Source organism: Myotis myotis, unplaced genomic scaffold, assembly GCF_014108235.1.
Source record: "Myotis myotis isolate mMyoMyo1 unplaced genomic scaffold, mMyoMyo1.p scaffold_m19_p_2, whole genome shotgun sequence".
Lineage (NCBI taxonomy): Eukaryota > Metazoa > Chordata > Mammalia > Chiroptera > Vespertilionidae > Myotis > Myotis myotis.
This window is the reverse complement of record NW_023416324.1, coordinates 103,480,500-103,502,702: the sequence shown is the minus strand read 5'-3', so window position 1 is coordinate 103,502,702 and position 22,203 is coordinate 103,480,500. Positions and strand designations below refer to the sequence as shown.

Here is a 22,203-nt window from a genome sequence, read left to right as displayed (position 1 = left end):
GGCTGAGTGGCTGGAAAAATCCAAAGCACATCTCTACTTCCCCTCTTTCTCCTTTGGAGATCTTGCATCTAAAATAAATCTGTTTAGGCATTGCTGAATGATTTCTCAGGCCACAGAAATTACCACATTTAGGTTAAGGATTTTTTTTGTTGGCAATGAAAGAAGAAGAAAAAAAGGATCTAATCACATTTTCTTTTTCCAGCATCCAGCTACCAGTGTAATCAAGAACAGAGAAAATGATAAATATGCAATGGGTCCTGGAAGATATGTCATTTTTTAAAAAGGGTATTATTTATATATCATTACATTCCCCATAATATAATTAACCTGATGTGGAAAAAAGAATCCTATCCTATATGACAAAATGGCAATATGCAAATTGACCCTCACACCCTCACAAGATGGCCACCCCACATCATCATAAGATGGCTGCCCCCATGTTGTCACAAGATGGCCGGCAGGGGAGCAGTTAGGTGTCAGTCAGGCCGGCAGGGGAGCGGTTAGGGGGTCATCAGGCTGGCAGGCAGAAGCAGTTAGGGGCAATCAGGCAGGCAGGCAGGTGAGCGGTTAGGAGCCAGCAGTCCCGGATTGTGAGAGGGATCCCAGATTGGAGAAGGTGCAGGCTGGGCTGAGAGACATCCCCCTCCACCCCACCCCCAGTGCACGAATTTCGTGTACCAGGCCTCTAGTTAACATATAAAAGACAAAAAATACAAATATGCATCAGGAAGATATCGTCCACCACTGGCCATATTGCCATGTGATAAATAATGAAATCAGCACCTAGTAAAACAGTTCAAATTCATATAGTGTAATTATAGAAAGAGGAAACAAGCCCTTAATAAGAAGAGCAAGACAATTCAGCCCATACTAGCAAGATAACTTTAAAGACTCTAGTTCTATAAAATTTGCTTACATCAGATTCTTGACTTTATTTTTTTTTACTGACTGACAAAGCAGTTTTTTTCAAAAAAGTATAAAAGCATATAAACCAACATTCATTGTACTTTTCTAATATTACCTGTGGATTAATGTTTCCAAGGTATAAATTAGTAGTGCTTGGATCTCCCACATCATGTGACCCAGGTGCATAATCATCAAGAACTAAGCAAAGAGCCAAAAAAATAAAATAAAAATTATAACCTGAAAAATACAAAGTCTAGACAATTTCTATTAATTAAAAGAGCAAAAAACTGTATTACCACCAGATGATCTATTTCTTCTTGAAGGCGCATCCACTTTAAAAAAAAAAAAAAAAATTCTTAGTTTTCAGAATAATTAATCACAAACATAAACATTAAAATAAATGTCACTTACTGGAACGCCGCTGACCATCAGAATCTGACTGAGGAGGCTCAAATCGACTTAACCTGCCTTTTGTTTTATGTCTCTCATCACGCTCTTCTTGAATTCTGTTGAAAATATTTACAATCACTAATAATGAGCCAACATTTTTTTGTTCACATTTAATAAAAACACAACTTATACAGATATTACCTTCAGATAAGATTAGAGTCCCTCAGCTATAACAGAGTTATGAGAAAATTTCTGATATATCATATAATCAATGAACTACAAAGCCCACTTTGAAGGTGAGGAAGAAATTCAACATTAAAACCAAGAATTTGTCTTTTCTCGGCTAAGTTTGACCATTCCTTATCCCCACACTTCAGTAACTTTTGTTTCCACTGCAAACAGGACTCCGGCCATTAATTAATTTAATTGCATCCACATAATGCAAGCAACCCAAATGCTGGATGACATGGTAATACATTTCAAACATACTCCACATACCACTATAATATCTAAAAAAACCTCATGATAAACCAGTTAGTAGTAGTTAAGTAATATGCTCCATTCTTCATACCTGCCATCTGTAGGTATCAGCTCAGTATACCTCTGATAGCCATTCTCAACACTAGTAAACTTACTGTTTCAATTCTTCTTTGAAGAGTTCCAAATTGCTTTTTTTCTTTTCTTTCTCCCCTTTCTTCAGTGGCTATGAAGGATATGATAAGTTATACTTCAAACAAAAGAAGGTTAAATAAAACCAATGGCTCAATAATCATTTTAAATAATTTTTATTTTAGTGCGAATTATGTTTTAATTGTTTATATTAGAATGAATGCTTCTCTTATCAGTTTCCCTTTCTGTTCTCTCAAACTAAATATTTAACACTTTTAAAAACAAACAGGTTGGTAATTGTGGGGGGAGGAGGATAAAAGGCAGTGGGAAGAGGGTATAGATATGATAAATAGTGATAAAAAAAATTAAATTAAACTTAAAATATAAATAAAAATAACTAAACAAAATGACAACTATCAGTCTTAAAGTAAAGAAGCCACTAACATTAACCCCCAAAAGCCTGCAATAATCAAGCCTGAGTATTGTTGGAAGAAGTAGGGCAAAAAAAATTTAGTAAGTTCTTTTATTTTTAATTCATTGATTGGGGGGAGGGGGGAAGAGGTATGTTGTTCCACTTATTTATGCATTCACATTCATTGGTTGATTTTTTAATGTGTCCTGACTGGGGGGCAAGGGGGCTGGGGATGGGGGACTAGAACCCACAACCTTGGGGTATTACAATAAGGCTCTAACCAACTGAGATACGGGGGTGGGGCAAAAGTAACTGAACTTCCAAGAACAAAACTACCAAATATATGTACTCTTCAAAACAATTACCTTGGGATGATATGAATTACTAAAAACAATCATTAATATCTTTAGGCCTTCTTTTAAAAAATTAGTTTTAACAGATGACATGATATTATATATAGAAAACCCTAAGACTCCACCAAAAAACTACTAGATTTAATAAATGAATTTGGCAATGTAGCAGGATACAAAATCAACACCCAAAAATTGATGGTTTTTTTATATACTAATAATGAATTCTCAGAAAGAGAAATTTAAGAAACAATCCCATTTACCATTGCAACAAAAAAATTAAGATACTTAGAAATAAACTAAAACAAGGAGGCAAAAGACCTATACTCAGAAAACTATAGTTGAAAAAAGAGATAGAAGATATAAACAAGTGGAATAATATACTGTGTTCATGGATTGGTAAAACTAACATCATTAAAATGTCTATACTACCCAAGGCAATCTACAGATTCAATGCAATCCCTATTAAAATACCAATGGCATATTTCACAGACCTAGAACAAATACTCCAAAAATTTATATGGAATCAAAAAAGAGCCCGAATAGCTGCAGCAATTTTGAGAAAGAAAAAAAAGTTGGAGAATCAAAATACCAGATTTCAAGTTATATTATAAACCCACTGTAATCAAAGCAGCCTGGTACTGACACAAGTACAGATATATAAACCAATGGAATAGAACAGAGAACCCCGAAATTGACCCAAGCCACTACACTCAATATTTGACAAAGGAAGCAAGAGCATACAATGAAGTCAAGACAGTCTCTTCAATAAATGGTATTGGGAAAATTGGACAGATACATGCAAAAAAATGAAACTAGACCACCAACTTACACCATACACAATAAACTCAAATGGATAAAAGATTTAAATGTAAGTCAGGAAACCATAAAAATCCTAGAAGAAATCATAGGCCGCAAAATCTCAGAGATTTCTTACAACAATATGTTTACAGATACATCTCTTAAGCTAAAGGAAACTAAGGAGAAAATAAACAAATGGGACTACATCAAATTGAAAAGCTTCTGCAAAGCAAATGAAACCATCAACAAAACGAAAAGAGAGCCCATTGTAAGGAAGAACATATTTGGCAATGATTCATCTCATAAAGGGTTAATATCCAAAATATATAAGGAACTCATACAACTTAATGGAAGACAAAAAATCCAATTAAAAAAATGGACAAAGGACCTAAACAGACACTTCTCCAAAAAGGACATATAGATGGCCAGGAGACACATGAAAAAATGCTTAAAGTCACTAATCATCCCAGAGATGCAAATCACGACAATGAGGTATCACCTCACACCTGTCAGAATAGCTACCATCAACAAATCAACAAATGACAAGTGCTGGTGAGGATGTAGAGAAAAGGGAACCCTAGTACACTGCTGGTGGAAATGCAGACTGGTGCAACCATTATGGAAAACAGTATAGAGTTTCCTCAGAAAATTAAATATGGAACTTCCATTTGACCCAGTGATCCTACTTATAGGAATATATCCTAAGAAACCCAAAGCACCAATCAGAAAGAATGTATGCATCCCTATATTCATAGCAGCATAATTTACAATAGCTAAGATCTGGAAAAAGCTCAAGTGCCCATCAGTAGATGAGTGGATAAAAAAGCTGTAGTACATTTATACCATGGAATGCTATGCAGCTGTAAAAAAATAATATCTTACCCTTTGAGATAGCAGGGAGGGACCTAGAAAGTATCATGCTAAGTGAAATAAGTCAGTCAGAGAAAGACAAGTATCACATGATCACACTCATATGTGGAATCTAAGTAACAAAATAAACTGCTGAACAAAGTGGGTCTAGAGACAAAGAATCATGGAACAGAGTGTGGAATCTTGGAGGGAAGGTGGGGGAGGGTGGGTGGTTGGATGGTAATCTACTAAAGACCTTGTATTTTTATATGCATAACCCATGGACACAGACAATAGGGTGCTGAAGGCCTGGAGCTGGTGGGCTCGAGGGAATCAATGGGGGGAAAGGGGGACATATGTAATATTTTCAACAATAAAGAATTACTTAAAAAAATATGTGTGTGTGTGTGTGTGTGTGTATTTTTAAGTTGCATGTAATAGTCCTAAAATTTATTTTCACAAGTGCTTTTAGAATAACCTTTTATAAGAGCCAAAATAATTCAAAGGAGGATAGTCTTTTTAACAAATGGTACTAGAACAACTGAATATGCACATGCAAAAAAGAATGAAGTTGGAATTCTGCACAGGATACAGGGGTGAACAAAAGTAGGTGTATAGTTGTAATACAATAATCCTATTTAATAAAGATGGAATATGCAAATTAACCATCAATCTGTGACAAAGATGGCGGCGCCCACAGCCAATAAGGAGGGAATATGCAAACTGATGCAACAGAGATGGAGGTGGATGAGCCGGGACGCTTGTGTTGTTGCCATGGCGACGACGCAGGCGTTCCACCCGACCCCGGACACCTCCTATGAGGAGAGGTGTGGGGGGTGGAGGGAGCTACAGGAGGGTGGCAGGGCCGGAGTGAAGGCCCGGGTGCCAGTAGCCAGGAGAATGAAGGCCTATTCTTGCACGAATCTTCGTGTATCAGGCCTCTAGTTAATAAATAATAATACAAGAATAAGCTTGTTTCATGTACACACAACTCTAAACCACCACTGTATAAAAAATTTCACTCAATGGTTCACACACCTAAATATAGGAGCTAAAACTATAAAATTTTTAGAAAAATACACAGGAGTGAATCTTTATGACCGTGGGCAACAAGTTTTTAGACAAGAAACCAAAAACACAAATGACAAAAGAAAAAAACTGATAGACTGAACTTCAAATAAATTAAACTTTTATGCCTCAAAGGACAGTATCAAGAATGTGCAAAAATAACCCACAGAATGGGAGAAAACATTTCTAAATCATATAGCTGATACAAAACTTGACTCCAAAAGGTGTATAATATTCTAAAAACCGAACAACAGGTGCTATTCTAATTTATTCTCTCTCATCTAGGAAGGAAGATTAAGGTCCAAAACTCAACATCTAGTCCCAAAAGAATTAAAAAGAAACCAAAGTCCTGCTTACAGTGGAAGTACTAAAAGTACCATTGACAGTGTCATCTCAACATAAGTAATCACTTATTTAAGAAGGACTTACGGGTTTTTTGGTTTCTATCACAAGAAGAGATGGTGGTCTTTCATTGGATGACTGATTTGGAGGGTTTTTTTGATCTGCAAATCTTGAAGATGGCTTATAGATTTTGCCTCTTTTTTCATCTGTTTCATGTTCTTCTGAAATTTAAAACACTAACTTTCAATATTAATTTCATATTATTTGAATTGTTTATTTGCTATTTGTATTTAAAAATAAAAATAAAATGCTTTTAGTATTGATACATAGTCTTAAAAATACTAATTTAATAAATTTATAGTAAAACTGAAATATATTAATGTTTTTGCAGAGTGTTCTGCTGTCTTAAAATTTGGAAGGTAGTAAATATTTTTAAAATTTATCTGGCTCCAATTCTCATTAACCCACATTTGGCCACTTATTTTGATAATTAATATCACCACTAGAGGGTGCTGATAAAAAGGAAACATTAAATTCAAAAGCAACCAAACTTCTCTCATAATTATCTTGGTCAGTCAACCAAGGCTTTTGGGTTTACACAAGGGCTATAATATTCATGCTTACCTTTAGCTGCATTAACAACACCTCCGCGCACAAATGTCTTCACTTTATTACCATCACTTCCTTCAAAAGCAGCAAGAAATTCCTCATAAATCTCAGCAGCAGCCTTTTCATCCTCCTAAATACACATGAATACCTTAATATTGCCTAATACAAAAATTATTATTGTACGTAGGCTTAAACTCAATAGGAATAATGTAAACAAAACCTCTCCCTTTGCTGGGGAAAGTAGGTTAAGTAGTCTTAATAGGTAAAATAAGACATAGATGTTACATATTAATTAACACTGAAACTAAGAAAGAGGCTTTGCTCTTCTACTGGTACAGTGGAACCTGTTTTCAAACATAATTCATTCCAAAAGATTAAGAAGTGATTTGTTAGGAAATCGAATCATTCTTTCCCATTAGCAATAATGTAAATTGAATTAATCAGTTCCAGACCCTCAAATTATTCCATTTTAACCTTTCTCATACACGGTATATGTCTTATACTGTGTAATCTACAAATAAATAATTCCTTTCTTAAATTTATCAACCCACCCCCTATTAGCCTTAAACAAAATTTTCATATATGGCTGCTACCTGCTTTTCATTTATCCATTCAACAGTTTTTCTACCTATTCAATAGCCTGTGATAGTTGTTTTGTGAGCACTTTCACACCCTTAGCACTCTAGATGGTGTCATCGTGTTTTAAAATTGTGCTAATCATCCACTGATTTGGCCAGCAACAAAAGCATTCTTCCCTTTGTTGCCTGAGGGAAGCTTTTTGTTATGCTGAGGTTATCAGCCAGAAAGGGTTTGTCAGGTGGAAAACTGAAGTTTTGGTCCACATCTTTTCTGTGAACAACTAGGTTGAGAACTGAATTCTTCTAGATGGGAGACATTCAAAAAACGAGGTTTGACTATAATTGGTAGAACCACAAAGGACCCACTAAGTAAATTTGTTTAGAGACAATTCTAGGGTCAAATTATATGACAATTGACTTCAGAAAATATATTATTCTATTAATGTTTATACTGTTTCCAAGGCACACTGATTTAATTCAGTGAATACAAATACAAAGATTTCCTTTCCAAACCACTGAAGACATAAATATTAGAAATTGAAGCAGCATTATATCCAGACAGTTGGCATTAAAAAAAAAACAAACAAAAAAAAAACTCAGAATCTTGACAATTTCCATTATAATAACTACTAGAGGCCCGGTGCACAAAAATTTGTGCACTCGGGGGTGAGGGGGGTATCCTCAGCCCGGCCTGTGCCCTCTCGCAGTTTGGGACCCCTCGGGAGATAACGACCTGCTGGCTTAGGCCTGCTCCCGGGTGGCAGAGGGCAGGCCCAATCCCTAGGTGCAGCCCCTGGTCGGGCTCAGAGCAGGGCCGATTGGGGAGTTGGGCCGCCACCCCGTCATGCACAGAGCAGGGCAGACAGGGAGGTTGCGATGCCACCCTCAGTCACACTAAGGGTAGGGCCAAATTAGGGGTTGGGGAAACACCCCGTCACACTCAAGGCAGGGTCAATGGGGAGGTTGCGGCACCACCCCTGTCATGCACAGAGCAGGGCCAATCAGGGGGTTGGGGCGCTGCCCCCTGTCATGCACAGAGCAGGGCCCATCAGGGGGTTGGGGCTCTGTACCCTGTCATGCACAGAGCAGGGCCCATCAGGGGGTTGGGGAGCTCCTCCCTGTCACGCACAGAGCGGGCCCATCAGGGGTTGAGGAGCTCCCCCGTCACTCACAGAGTAGGGCTGATACGGGAGTTGGGGCGCCGGCCTCTATCACCCACAGAGCAGGGCCGATCAGGGGGTTGGGGCGCTGCCATTCTCACACTCAGGGAAGGGCCGATGGGGAGGTTATGGCTCTACCCTGTCACACACAGAGCAGGGCCCATGGGGGGTGGAGGGGGTTAGGGTGCCCCACCCTGTCACACACAGAGCCGCAGGGCGATCAGGGGGTTTGGGCGCTGCCCCGTCACGCTGATCCCAGTGCCGGAGGCCTCTCGGCTCCGCTGATCCCGGTGCTGGGAGGCATATTACCCTTTTACTATATAGGATAGAGGACTGGTGCACAGGTGGAGGCTGGCTGGTTTGCCCTGAAGGGTGTCCTGGATCAGGGGGGGGTCCCCACTGGGATGCCTGGCCAGCCTGGGTGAGGGGCTGAGGGCTGTTTTCAGGCTGCTCCCAACTGCTCCTTTTTTTTCTTTTTTTTTATTCTGGGCCAGCTTTAGCTCTGAGGCTTGGCTCCAGCTCTGAGGACTCTGCTGCTGAAAGCAGGTATCTGGTTTGTTTGGGTTCTATAATCGAAACACTGTATCAACTCCAGCTCTGAGATCCCGGTGGGCTGAAAGCAGGTTTCTGGGGTTTTGTTTAGCTTCTATATTTGTAACAATGTTTCAAACTGCAAGCTCAGAGGCCAGCAATGCAGGCGGGGAACGTTGGAGTCCTCCGTCACTGAAGCAAGCAAGCCTCATGTTAGCTTCAAGCTGCCTGGCTGCCGGCCGCCATCTTGGCTGGCAGTTAATTTGCATATCGCCCTGATTAGCCAATAGGAATGGTAGTGGATGTACGGCTAATTACCATGTTTCTCTTTTATTAGATAGGATGCTAAATGCTCTCCAAAATGTATGGATAGAAAGGCCACTGGAACAGAATAGAAAGTAGAGAAATAAATCCAACAGCATGTGAAAATTTAGTATTCAATAAAAGTGGCATCTCAAATTAGCAAAGAAGAGATGGACTTTTCAATGAATGATGGTGGGGGCTACCTTGATAGCTATTTTAAAAGAGATAAAAATGAACCAATTATTCACATTATACACAGATTTAATTTTAAAAAAATAAAATCATGTAAGTATTAGGAAAAAAATCAGGAAATTCCTTTATAAGCTGGGAGTGGAAAAAACTTGACTTAAGAGAAAAAAAAAAGAGAACCCTAAAGGAAGGACCCACAAATCTGATTACATAATAAGTACTTTATACATGAGAAAACACCGGAAGCAAAATAAAAAGACAATCGATGAACTGGGACAAAACACTCCACCTTGTATTGTAGACCAAGTGTTAATATACATAATATACAAGGTTTCTAAAAATATAGGTAACCTACTAACTTACAGAAAGATTAGTTTAATTAGGAGCAGACAGTCACAGAAACAAACACAAGAAAAGTTGTTCAACTTTATTTATTTATAACAGAAATGCAAATTTAAAGCTATACTGAGATACTATTTTCACCTAGCAGGTTGGCAAAACTTCTTTGATAACATCCTTTGTTGATAGGCTATGAGGAAACTACCTCTCAGTAATTGCTGACAGGAAAGCAAATTGGCTCTGCCCTTAGAGAAAGCAATTTGACAATATTTAGTAGTGAGCTACATTTATGTGTTTACCATCAACCCAGTAATGTCACTTACAGGAATATGTCCCAATGATACACTAGCAAAGAAAAAACCATATGCATATTAACTATCCATAGCAGCACTATCTGAAATGGCAAAAGACCGAAACAAATAGGATTTTCATTGAATAAACTATTGCATATCTACACATATACTTAAAAAAAAAAGAAATATCTCAATATACTTCTAGTAATCTCTGAGACATAATGTTAAGTGAAAAAACGCATGATGAAAAAACTATATGCTACTGTGAACCTAAGAAAGAGGAGTGGGGTACAATATAGAAATACACACTTGCGTACAGAATAGACCAGAAAATAATCAAAATTGTTACAATAGTAGAGAGAAAACAGTGGAAGAGATAGGGATAGAAGCCGGACTCCTCTGAATAGACCTTGTGTCATAGACTTGAATTGGAGGTGGCAGCTAAGAAACCCTGGCGGTCAAAAATCTCTGAAAAACATATCTCTACTGCCCATACACTTACTGTCCCTTTGGATACATTCATTTCCAAGGATCACTCAAAATACATTTTAAACATTACCTTTTTCTTCAATTCTTCTTGCTCCTTCTTACTTAAAGTTCGCTTAGCTGTACTCATTTTTCCAATACTGAATGCTTTAAGTTTGTTTTCTAGAAGAGGCTATGAAAAGAAATAAAAAGCATACCTTTACATAGTCTTAATACTATCTATAACTTAATACACTTAAACTGATAACCAAATCTTCAGAACAGACAACTTAAAAAATTCATTGTAAAGAAAAGTTGAGAGTACCCTAAGCATCAGGGTACCTACCTATCTTAAAGCTTAAATCTGATGTAAGTATTCATTACCTTCAGCTAGCAAAGAATAGCTTCATTTGTTAGCTGAAGGTTACCAACATATAAAAGGTAAAAAAGGCCTCGAACTCATTCAACTTGCTTGTTGGCAGCAAGAATAAAAAAGCAATTGAGGAGGGAAAGCACAGAAGTTTCCCAGCAAAAGCAGCGGTATAGAAAATAGACATTTCAAATAGAGAGAAAGAGGCATACATTTTCATGGTTCAGAAGCAGAAGTCTTATAACCAACAGTTCAAGTACCACAAATTGCATCACTTCCTTGTATAACTCAGTAAATTACCTCATTCCTTTTTCCCCCCAATGCCTTTCTATTTTCTTTCTTTTTTTTTTTTTCCCACTTACAGTTTACATTCAACATTATTTTGTACTAGAGGCAAGTACACTGGTGGGGTCCCTTGGACTGACCTGCAGGGATTGAGCTGAAACTGGCTCTCTGACATCACCCAAGGGGTCCCCGATTGCGAGAGGGTGGTTCTCGGGTGATGCACCCTGGAATCAGGCTCCCTCCTCTCTGTTTCCGGTGCATCACCGGAGAACTGCAGCTGCCAAGTCACTGCAGCTCGGCAGCTCCTGTGTTGAGCATCTGCCCCCTGGTGGTCAGTGTGCACCATAGCTACCAGTCAGACAGTTGGATGGTCACTTAGGCTTTTATATATAAAGATTAGTTTGAGGTACTTTACAAAGTGTTCCCCTCCCCTCATATTTTTAGTACCCACCTAACACCATACATCATTATTACAGTACTAGAGGCCCAATGCACAAAATTTGTGCAAGAGTAGGCCTTCCTTCCTCCTGCTGCCAGCACCGGCTTCCCTCTGGCATCCGGAACCCTGGACCTGGGCTTCCCTCCAGCTGCTGGTAGGCACCCGGGACCTGGGATTCCCTCGAAGCCCTGACTTCATCAGTAAGGACATCCAATCTAATTAGCATATTACACTTTTACTAGAGGCCCGGTGCACAAAAATTTGTGCACTCAGGTGGGTCCCTCAGCCCGGCCTGTGCCCTCTCGCAATCTGGGGCCCCCTTGGGGCCCCTTCCCCTGGCTGCTGGCACATTTTCCTCCAGCGCCCAGAACCCAGGCCTTCGCTCTTCGCCAGGAGAGGCCCGCGCGGTGGGTGAGGGGCTTAGCTCTTTTAAAAATACTTCTGAATGTTTGGTAAATAACCCTGTAGGAATCTACTTTCTGAAACATGCTGGTTGTTAAGGGCTGATTTGGGTAATCAACAAAATGTGTGTTAAAATCTTAATCCCCAGAACATCAGAATGTACCTGCATATGGAGATAAGATCTTTAAAGAGGGGATTACATTAAATTGAGGCAGTTCCAGTGTGACTCTTAGCCCATCTCACTGAAGTCCTTATAAGAAGAGGAATGTTGGGGTCCAGCCCCAGCAGGTCCAGAGGTTCCCAAAGATGTGGACGGAATTGGCGAAGAAGGAATGACACAGAGGCAATGTTCAGGTAATCATCATAGCCAGGTTCTCTTTTTATTGTCCTGTTACATCTATATTTATACTATTTGATCCTATAAGCATGCCTCTATAAGCTTTTTTTTTTCTTTTTTGCAGAGGAGAGCATGGGATCTGTTTATTGGGGTGTCAGTCAAAGGGGGAGCTGGCTAGGGTGGGGTAGGGCAGCAGCTTGTCTGGCCCCCAAGAAACCCAACTTGAGTCCAGAGCCTTGACCACTTTGAAGCCAAAGTCTTTCTCCACCTTTATCTGCATGGGGGCCAGCTCCGGAGTCTCCCGCCCGGCACCCTTCCCGTGGTACTCGCCGCCTCTTCCAACCGTTGGGCCCCTCACCAGGGGCCGGGCTGCTGGCTTCTGCAGGCGCTGGTGCCCTCCTGGGCAGGGACAGCCCCTCTTTTCTCCGGAGGCTTGTTCTCGGCATTGCCTAGGGTGGGGGCATCTGTGCCCTGGCTGCCCTCGTCCTCCAGTAAGATGGTAAACTGGCTGGCCCAGGAGTCATCGCCGTAGGAGTCCAGCACCCTCATGAGGAACCTCCGCTCCTGCTGGAGTCTCCGTGTTATTCTCTATATCTGATGGAGCCTGTTCAGGACCCGCTCGTTGACCTGCTCAATCTCCCTGCAGCACCGACCCAGCACCTGGTACTTCCTGTGATTGAGTTCCCCTTGGCACCATGGCCGCTGGCCTTGGGCTGCCTCCTCCTCTTCATCTCGCTCTTGGAGGCTGGAGCTGCCCAGACCCCCAGACACGAACTCCACTTCGGTCTTAAGCTCGCTCTCCAGGATGTGACCACCGAACAGCGGAGGCAGCGCCAGCTCCGAGCAGGGAGATGCTGAGAACTCAAAGCCCACAGCTGCCACGGACCCCTCTCTCTGCTCCAACTCCATTTCTCCCTGGCTCCCGGCAGAACTTCCAACCTTGCAAGCCTCTTAAAGTGCAAAACGACTCGCCCCATCCGATTTCATGGCCAGGCACACAGGCCCCGGCCGCTAAGCCTCCTGGGAGTTGTAGTTCTCTATTTCCCGCTCACTTTCCTCGCTCCACCCCCACCTCGAGTCCCCGCTGAAAGGCCCTGCTTGCTGGTCTAACGCCACTGGCCAGGCATCTGAGTCACCTCCATCATTATTCCTGTCCCGACACTGTGCAGTCTGACCATGGAGACTCTCCGCTTGGGAGGCCCCTGGGTCTCCTTCTGGGGCTGGGGATGCGCCACTGCCTGGGCACTGGATCACGTGCCCCAGTGGCGACACAGGCCCGGCCCCTGGGTCTCCTTCTGGGGCCTGGCTGCGCCGCTGCCCAGGCTCCAGATCGCATTCCCCAGCCCCTGGGTCTCCTTCTGGGGCCTGGCTGCGTCGCCCCCAAGACCGGATCGCGTGCCCCAGCCCCTGGATCTCCTTCTGTGGCGGAGGCTGTGTCACCGCCTGGGCACCGCATCGCGTGCCCCGGTGGCGGCGACACAGCCCTGGCCCCTGGCGTGCCCCGGCGGCAACACAGCCCCAGCCCCTGGGTCTCCTTCTGAGGCCTGGCTGTGTCACCCCGGGACCGGATAGCATCCCCAGGCAGGGATGCAGCCTGGCCTCTGGACCCGCCTCTGGGTGTTCTCCGATCACTGGTGATCAGTGATCTGAGAAGCCCGGCGGGGGCAGGGAAGAGGTGGACATCCCCTCTTCCCTGCCCCACCCAGCTTCTCCGATTACTGGCCCAGGGCTGGTAAAGGCGGCCTGGCTTCTCTGATCACAAAGGCGGCCCAGTTCTCCAGCTCTGGCTGCCACCTAGGTTCCGACACCGGCAGGCGGCTTCTTCCGTCCTTCCCCTTTCGCCTCCCATCATTGTGCCTACCTATGCAAACTAATCGCCATCTTTCTTGGCAGTTAATTTGCATATCACCCTAATTAGCCAATGGGAAGCGTATCAGAGGTATGGTTAATTACCATGTTTGTCTATTATTAGATAGGATTATTATAGATTATTGACTATATTTCCTATGCTGTACTTTACATTCCCATTATTATATTTTAACTACCAATTTGTACTTCTAAACCAGTGGTCGGCAAACTGCGGCTCGTGAGCCACATGTGGCTCTTTGGCCCCTTGAGTGTGGCTCTTCCACAAAATACCACGTGCGAGCGTGCATGTACAGTGCGATTGAAACTTCATGGCCCATGCACATTAGTCAGTATTTTGTGGAAGAGCCACACTCAAGGGGCCAAAGAGCCACATGTGGCTCGCGAGCTGCAGTTTGCCGACCACTGTTCTAAACCCCTTCACCTTTTTCACCCAGTTAAACCCTCCTCCCCTCTGACAAGCATCAGTCTGTTCTGTTACCTATGAGTCTATTTTAATTTTGCTTATTAATTTATTCTGTTCTTTAGATTTCACATATAAGTGCATATGGTATTTGTCTTTCTCTGACTGACTTATTTAGCTTAGCATAATATCCTCTAGGTCAGTGGTCAGCAAACTGCGGCTCGCGAGCCACATGCAGCTCTTTGGCCCCTTGAGTGTGGCTCTTCCACAAAATACCGACTTCTGCGCATGGGCCACAAAGTTTCAATCGCACTGTACATGCGCACCCGCACGTGGTATTTTGTGGAAGAGCCACACTCAAGGGGCCAAAGAGCCGCAAGTGGCTCGCGAGCCACAGTTTGCCGGCCACTGCTCTAGGTTCATCCACACTGTCACAAATGATAAAATTTCATTCTTTTTTATGGATGAGTAATATTCCCTTGTTTATATGTACTACTAATTTTTCTCCACTCATCTACGGAGGGACACCTGAAAGCACCTCATCAACAATAGTAATATTTATGAACATAATTTCATTTTCTTTGCTGGTAATATATCATAAACAGTATTTCAGGTTCCTGCACAAGTAAACATTCATCAATTACTTTTGAATGTGAGAAAATAGTATTTCCTTCTGAAATATGGTTTGAATAAATTATAGACCTTTAGTTGTTCAGTTATTAATTTGAATGTTAGCTTATGATTCATAACTTAAGACAAATGTTTATAACTGAAAATATTTATCTGCCATTAAATCTGAAGGTTTCTCTAGCACCTACTAAAATGAGAAGTTAACCAACTGCAAAATTAGACTTTATCAATCCCAGTTAAAAAGGCTTGCCCTTGCAATATGCAAAATGAAAGAGTAATATTACTACAAACTATTTTAAAGTTACATTAAATTCCTTTAAAAAAAATAAATAAATAAAGCAGCTTATAACCCAAAAGTCAATATTGGATTTCAGAACAGATTCAAAATAATTTTTTCTCTGCAATAGGAAGAAAAATGTTTTGCCATCATTCAGTCAACATCTTTGGTTTCAACTTAAAAAGTTTAAACAAATTGTAAAATCACATGTAAATTCAATGAAATACATAATTTTATAAAGCAAAATGTTTGGGCTCAATTTTTATTTATAGCCTAAGAGCTAAACCCAAAATGGAAATGGTTAAGGTAATTAAGGACTATTCACGCAAAGAAATGCAATCATCCATTAAAAATTTTTATTTTGCGAAAGTTAGAAAAATCAGAACTAAAGACAGAATATTTCTAAATGTGTTCCTGTAAATGGATCTCAGGAAAGTAAAAGTATTTTTATGCTGAGAAATATTCGTGGAAAATTTTTTAAGTGTTATCAATGTTAATACTGGCTGGTGCTGATTACCTTCTTTATTATGTTTTCCACATTTAATCACAAGAAAACATTTAAAACAGAAAAAAGAGCACTTTTCAGACACATGCAGTAAGGAAGGTCCTTCTCTGGGTTCTCATATTGCCCTGGACAATGCACTACCCAGTGTGAATAGCACCTGTCTGTCTACTTCCCAGGAAAAGACTATAAGCTCGCTGAGAGCAAGAGCTATCTATGTTTTAAACATCTGTGTATGTGACTAGCATTTGCACTTGTTTCAGTAAATGTGTGGTATAAATGGGGGTTGGGAGGGAGAGATAATAAATGTGACCATTTTAACCATTTTACATCCAAAACACTCGTTGATTTTTAAAAGAAAATTTTAAATAAAACATACCTCACTTATAACTAAAAAACACTTCTTTGGATGAACTTAAGTTTATCATTAACCCAAATACAACAAAAAATGCTATTTTCAAATATTATAAGATGAAACAAGTACAAAACCAAGATATACAAGCACCAAATTAAAGAACAGATTAAAATCATTAATTAGCCCTGGCTGGTTTGGCTCAGTGGATAGAGCATAGGCCTGTGGCCTGAACGATCCCGGGTTTGATTCCGGTCAGGGGCACATGCCGGGGTTGTGGGCTCGACCCCTGGTGGGGGGCGTGCAGGAGGCAGCCTGTCAATGGTTCTCTCTCATCATTGATGTTTCTCTCTCTCTCTCCCTCTACCTTCCTCTCTGAAATCAAGAAAAAAAAATCATCAACTATACTTTATTATCTTTATCAACAACTTACTTTTGAAGTATTCTGGTGAGGAGAATCACAAAGGCTTTCACGGGCACTTTCATTCCTATAATTATGTTTTCTTGGGCTCTTAGGTCGTGCTCGACTTGGCATATCACTTTCTGAGGGTCCAGATGCATCCATCTTTATAGGAAAAGGAAAATAAGTTTTGTCATATGTTTCAACACATATGTAGTGTTGAAAACTAGAAATAACCCCATTGTCCAAATATTGACAAATTTAATTATACACTATCAAATCACTCATCTCTTAATATCACCACTAATTTCATCAGAAAGGTCCTTAGTTATGGGGAAAGTTTTCAATGAAAGCTCAAATTTTTTATCAGTAACAAACAGCTATTTACTTTGAAGTAACAGGTTCAGTTCTTTCATTTTCAAGACAATATCTGCCAAACACCCAACCATACTTTCTCAGTTGCTCCTTCAAATAAAAATGGTATTCCATGAAAAAAAAAAGCCAGTTTTATTTCTCAATTTAAAAAATCCCACAATTACTTTTCTTTCAAGACAAACATTACTCTTTAGTAAGTTGAACTGCCTTATTGGTACTCTCCATTTCATTGTATATGACATTAAAAAGACTCATATAAAAGGACAAAATCTAATAATAATAATTTTACTGCTTCATCAAGAACAGTCGTAAGAGAAACTAGCATATTTTTCTATGCCTTTGAGAAATAATACAATGACTTCTAAAACATTTTGGAAACACTGCCTTGATTCGTGCTCAGGTGCCAACATTTTACTCATCAATTGTTTTTTTCACCGTAAGTGCAAATGTCAACACAGTGAAAAAGGCAAGTAATGTGTTAGTGCTATTATAAAATAGTTTTGAACTCACAGACCCCCTGAAAGATTCTCATTGACTCTCAGGGGTCTGAAGACCATACTTTGAGTACTGCTGTTAATAACATGTAAAGAATGTTCATTGCAGTACTATACAAAATGCCAAAACCCTTTCAACAAAAAGTATATGCCCATCAACAGAAAAATACCATAATAAGTAATTGTACCTCTTCCTGTGGAACATTATGATGCCATTAGAAAAACTAGATTAGCGCTATGCCTGTTAACTTACAGGGATTTCAATAGGTATATTGTGCAATGAGAAAAGAATGAGGGTGTATAGTGCAATGCCATAGTTAACGTACAAGTATACACCTTTATGTATGCATAGAATTCTATAAGCACAATTAAAAAAAAGAAAATATACATACTGGGTTTCTAACATGTTCTGTTCCAACTTATCTGAACAGAACCAAAAGAGAAGGACACCTAACAAATAAAATAAAAACAAAGAGGCACATACATTATAATTGTACTTATCAAGTAAAATCATAAGGGTAGGGATATACACAAAGTGAAATTAAATTTTTAAAAAAACACATAAAGATTGCCTTTTATACTCACATGTGCATCTGAAGATCCAGATGAATGAACATCTGATGATCTTGTCTGCAAGTATGAAAAGTAAGTCAATATTAAATGATCAGAAAATGTCTTACTATACTAACAAAACAAGTGTTTCTCATACTCAATTTTTCAGACTTAATTTTTCCAAACTTGTAGCAATTTCTTCTCAACTAATAAAACCAAAGGGCAATCTCTAACATGAAAAAGTTGTGATCCAAAATAAATGCGCAAGTCCATTCTTTAAAATTCAGAATGTGTACTGCCCATAATATGATACAAATGATACATCACGGCTGTAACACTGACCTAGCAGCAACTTACTACACAGCAAAAAAACCCTCTCCTCCTTTCTCCAACCACCCAAAAGTCATATAGCAGAGTCTAATAGCAAGAAAATACACATTAAACTCTTGATATATAGCAAAAGGTACAAATTCTGCAGAAAAAATTTCAAGAAAAACAAAATCCTATTATGAAATCCCCACTGGGCCTCCATTTGCAACTTTTTAAAATTCTTTATTGATTGACTGATGGAAGAGAGAGAGAGAGAGAGAGAGAGAGAGAGAGAGAGAGAGAGAGAGAAAGAGATAGAGAGAGAGAGATCTTTGTTATTCCACTCCTTTATGCATTCACTAGTTATTTCTTGTATGTGCTCTGACCGGGGATCGAACCCACAATCTTGGCATATAGGGATGATGCTCTAACCAACTAAGTACCTGGCCAGGGCCCTGCAACTTGTTTTAAGGGGGCTGCTTCAACTTTGGCATGCCACTGTTGCTGACTATTGCACAAGTAGTCTTTAAGTCATGGCACATGCCAACAATGTCAACTCTCAAAATTTTATCTTTTTCCCCCTTAATCTATTGTTTACATACAGCAGACATTTTATTGGTTTTGTACTACTAAAGACAAAGAAGCCAAGCTGCAAGACTAAATAAAATTCATGTGGATCCACACAGTACTACTTTATTTATCTTGTCTAAACATAAGGCTAAGAATAGCAGGTCATATTTTCATACTGAATCAGTTTATCCCTCTGAACTCTACTTTACTGGGTCCTAGTCAAATTCAGCCCAAAACAACCAAGCATGGAGATACTTCCTACCTCTTTTTCTTTCTTTTCTTTTTTTAAAAATATATTTTATTGGTTTTGCAGAGAGGAAGGGAGTGGGATAAGGAGTTAGAAACACCGATGAGAGAGAAACATCGATCAACTGCCTCCTGCACAACCCCCTACTGGGGATGTGCCCACAACCAAGGTACATGCCCTTGACCGGAATCGAACCTGGGACCCTTCAGTCTACAGGCCGATGCTCTATCCACTGAGCCAAACCGGTTAGGGCTACCTCTGTTCTTTCTATCCATTGTTTTTCTTTTCCCAACTTTTATTGTGATCCACATTTACTTTCTTCTCCCAGCTAACCTTTCTTAAACGGCAAGATGGTATGGAAGAAGAAATTTTTTTATATTTAAATTAACTCTGCAAAACACACCTTCAAAAACAATTTGAAATGTGCCCATTTGCAGACAGTGAGAAAATCCAAGAAAATAAATTAATTCCTCTTAGAAAAGAAAAATGTTCAGTCAAAAGACTGAATGGTCTGGAAAAAAAAATCAACTGCCTTCCAATATAGCCGTATTTATTAATCTGCTAAGTAATAAAAATAATATCCTAATCATAATAGTAACAAAAATATAAAACACCTAGAAACCAACTAAAGAAAATGTATACAGCCTGTGTGAAAACACAAACTTTACAGAAGGACTCAGTCATTCAAGTCAGCTTTTGAAAAGACTCATCCAATTCTTGCATGAGAAAACTCATTAAGAAAATGCCCAATATACCCAAATGTATTCACATTTCTAATACAATTTCATTCAACAGCTCAAAATCCCAAAGGGAAATCTTCGCAAGGGGGCAAAGGGGATTGCCAAAAATAATTTTAAAGTTCCCCCAACTTCCCATCTTAGTCTTCCTGCTGCTGCCCTCCAGACTACTGTTCTGTGCCACCTTGTACTCTACGAGACAAGATGGCTGCGGAATAGGCAGACGTGTCCCAAGGCTTGTCCCGGAGCAAACAGAATGAGCAGCTGAAACGAATAATATCCACCACGAATTGACGAAGCAGACTCAGCTGGTGAGATAGTTTGCAGGCAGGAAAGGCAGAGTTCCCCTGGAAAGGTAAAAACCAGAGTTCTGGGCAGGAAAGTCTTCCCGATCTCTGAGCCCAGGGGGTCAAAGGGAAACTGCGTGGCACCCAGCCGCATCCCTTGGGACAGGCACAGCCTCTGAAGGAGGAAAGGAGATCCGCAGGACTATTGGCACGGGGGGATTTGAGATCTGGGTGCCATAATTACAAAAGACTGAGCCCAGAGGGGGCACCCTGAAGCGCTGACCAGACCATGCAGTGCTGGTAAGAGAGGAGCTCCCAGAGACTCAGTCTTCCCCGTTTCTGCTGCCGGCGTTTGTTTATTTTCACTGAACCCAGTTCATAGGACATTTTGGATACAGACACCCGTGTTGAGGAGTGGGAGAAGGTGCAGACAAGTAGAATCTGGGGAGAGGCTGGGGAGAGAAGGTGGTCCAGGAGAGGTGGCAGCAAGTTGAGTGCTGAGTCACGCCCAAGCCCAGGACCTGGGCAGCCATTTTCTCCTAAAGTTAACCCCTCCCTCCAGCCCCCAGGCAAGGAATACTGCCACACCCAGATTCCACCCTGAATGAGATGAAGGATTAAAATAATCTGATTAGTCCCTGGGAGTTAACAGGGTCTGGCCTTCAGTCCCAGAAACAGAATAAAAAAAAAATCACAGACATTCCAGAAAACTAGGATCTTAAGTCAGCCAAAGGATCGACATTTCAATTTCCCATTTTTATTTTTTTATTATTATTTTGTTAGCTTTTCTTTTTGCTTTTTTTTGTTTTCCTTTTTTTGTTGCTTGTTTCTCTGCTTTCCTTTTTGTTGCTTTATTTTCTACTTCTTTTCAAATTATTTTTTCATCATTCAATTTTATTTTATTTTTACTTGCTATTTTCTATTTTTATACCATTTTAAAATCAATTTTTTTGTAAATATATTATTTTTTCCCCTTCTTTCTCTGCTTATCCATTCATCCTTTCCTACTTCCTCTATACTGAATTGAGGTCCTCCATATTTATCCAATTCTTAACCTTATTTCCTGTATATCAGCTCAGCCTCTACAGATTCTGCCCCCACCCTCTTTACTGAGTGTTTGGTGTTTGTATATCTTTGGTTTATCTATTGGCTCTGTGGTGTTTTCTCCATAAATATATATCCTCCTTTTTCTTTTCTCTCCCATCTTTTTTTCTCTCTCTTAGATATAATTTGTGCTCTCTTTTCTCTCCCCTAATTATCTTTTCTCAGGTGGTTGCTTATGCAGTGGGGCCTTGACTTACGAGTGTCCTGACTAAAGAGTTTTTCGAGATATGAGCCGTCTCTGGGCCGAATTTTTTGCTTTGAGTTGCAAGCTCAAATTCGGGTTACCAGCCAGCTTCAGATACCCCACTGCTAGTTGGCACAGCGAACGTCAAAGTGAACGCCACAACATCAGCCCAGCATCACGTGTCTCACTCATTCACTTTATGATTTGACATATGAGTAATTTGAGTTACGAGCTCCGTCACAGAACGAATTAAACTCGTAAGTCAAGGCCCCACTGTATTGGGGTTATCGGTGCAGTGAGTACATTCATGCTTTGTTCCCATTGGGTCATGTCTTGTTAAGGTTAATATTTTTGGATTAGTGTTCTACATTCTATTTTCTTCTTTCCTTTAGCATCCTTTTACTCTACCTCAACTTTACCTTTATGCCAAAACTTTCTTCCTCACTTTTCCCCTTCTGTTGTCCTGTTTCTCTTACCCTATCCCTGATTTAGATTTTCCCTATTCCTTATTTTTTACCTCCTGTTAAAATTTCACCCTACTTATATATCGAATTACCAATCTCCTGCTCTAAATCCATATACACCTCTCTCTTCTCTTTCTTCACTATCCAAAGTTTTTTTTTCTCTCCATTGTTTTCTTGTTGTTTGCTTGATTGCTGAGTATATTGGGGTTTTTTTATGCTTGTTTGTGAGATTGTTTTGCTTTTTCTTTATTTCTAATGGATTTTTTTTTTCCCTGGTTAATTTTATGCCTCTGTTTTCCCTCACCTTGCTTGATATTAGTTGTTGTTTGTAGTTTGCATTCATCTCCATGGATCTGTTGCTGGAATTAGTTGGGATTAGTGGCTGATCTACTGGAGTCTTCTCCCCATATAAATAGTTTCTTC

The 22,203-nt window shown here is 40.2% G+C and overlaps 1 protein-coding gene across 10 annotated transcripts in view; it reads right to left on the bottom strand.

Moving 5' to 3' along the window:
* LOC118676351 (U2 snRNP associated SURP domain containing) overlaps positions 1-22,203 on the bottom strand; it is a 76,550-nt gene that overhangs the window by 37,231 nt on the left and 17,116 nt on the right. For 6 of the 10 annotated variants that reach the window (XR_004974088.1, XM_036350136.1, XM_036350132.1 and 3 more), the window contains 9 exons: positions 17,912-17,956; positions 16,491-16,622; positions 10,289-10,387; positions 6,352-6,466; positions 5,815-5,948; positions 1,932-1,999; positions 1,318-1,412; positions 1,203-1,238; positions 1,022-1,104 (listed from right to left, as the gene is read on the bottom strand). Coding sequence is in view for 9 of the 10 variants with exons in the window: in XM_036350136.1 (XP_036206029.1) it covers positions 1,022-1,104; positions 1,203-1,238; positions 1,318-1,412; positions 1,932-1,999; positions 5,815-5,948; positions 6,352-6,466; positions 10,289-10,387; positions 16,491-16,622; positions 17,912-17,956 (807 nt within the window). In the remaining variant the exon portion in view is untranslated. Of the gene's footprint in view, positions 1-1,021; positions 1,105-1,202; positions 1,239-1,317; positions 1,413-1,931; positions 2,000-5,814; positions 5,949-6,351; positions 6,467-10,288; positions 10,388-16,490; positions 16,623-17,718; positions 17,777-17,911; positions 17,957-19,877; positions 20,033-22,203 lie in introns of those variants that run through there. The other 4 variants (XM_036350135.1, XM_036350133.1, XM_036350138.1 and 1 more) reach the window with 3 other exon arrangements.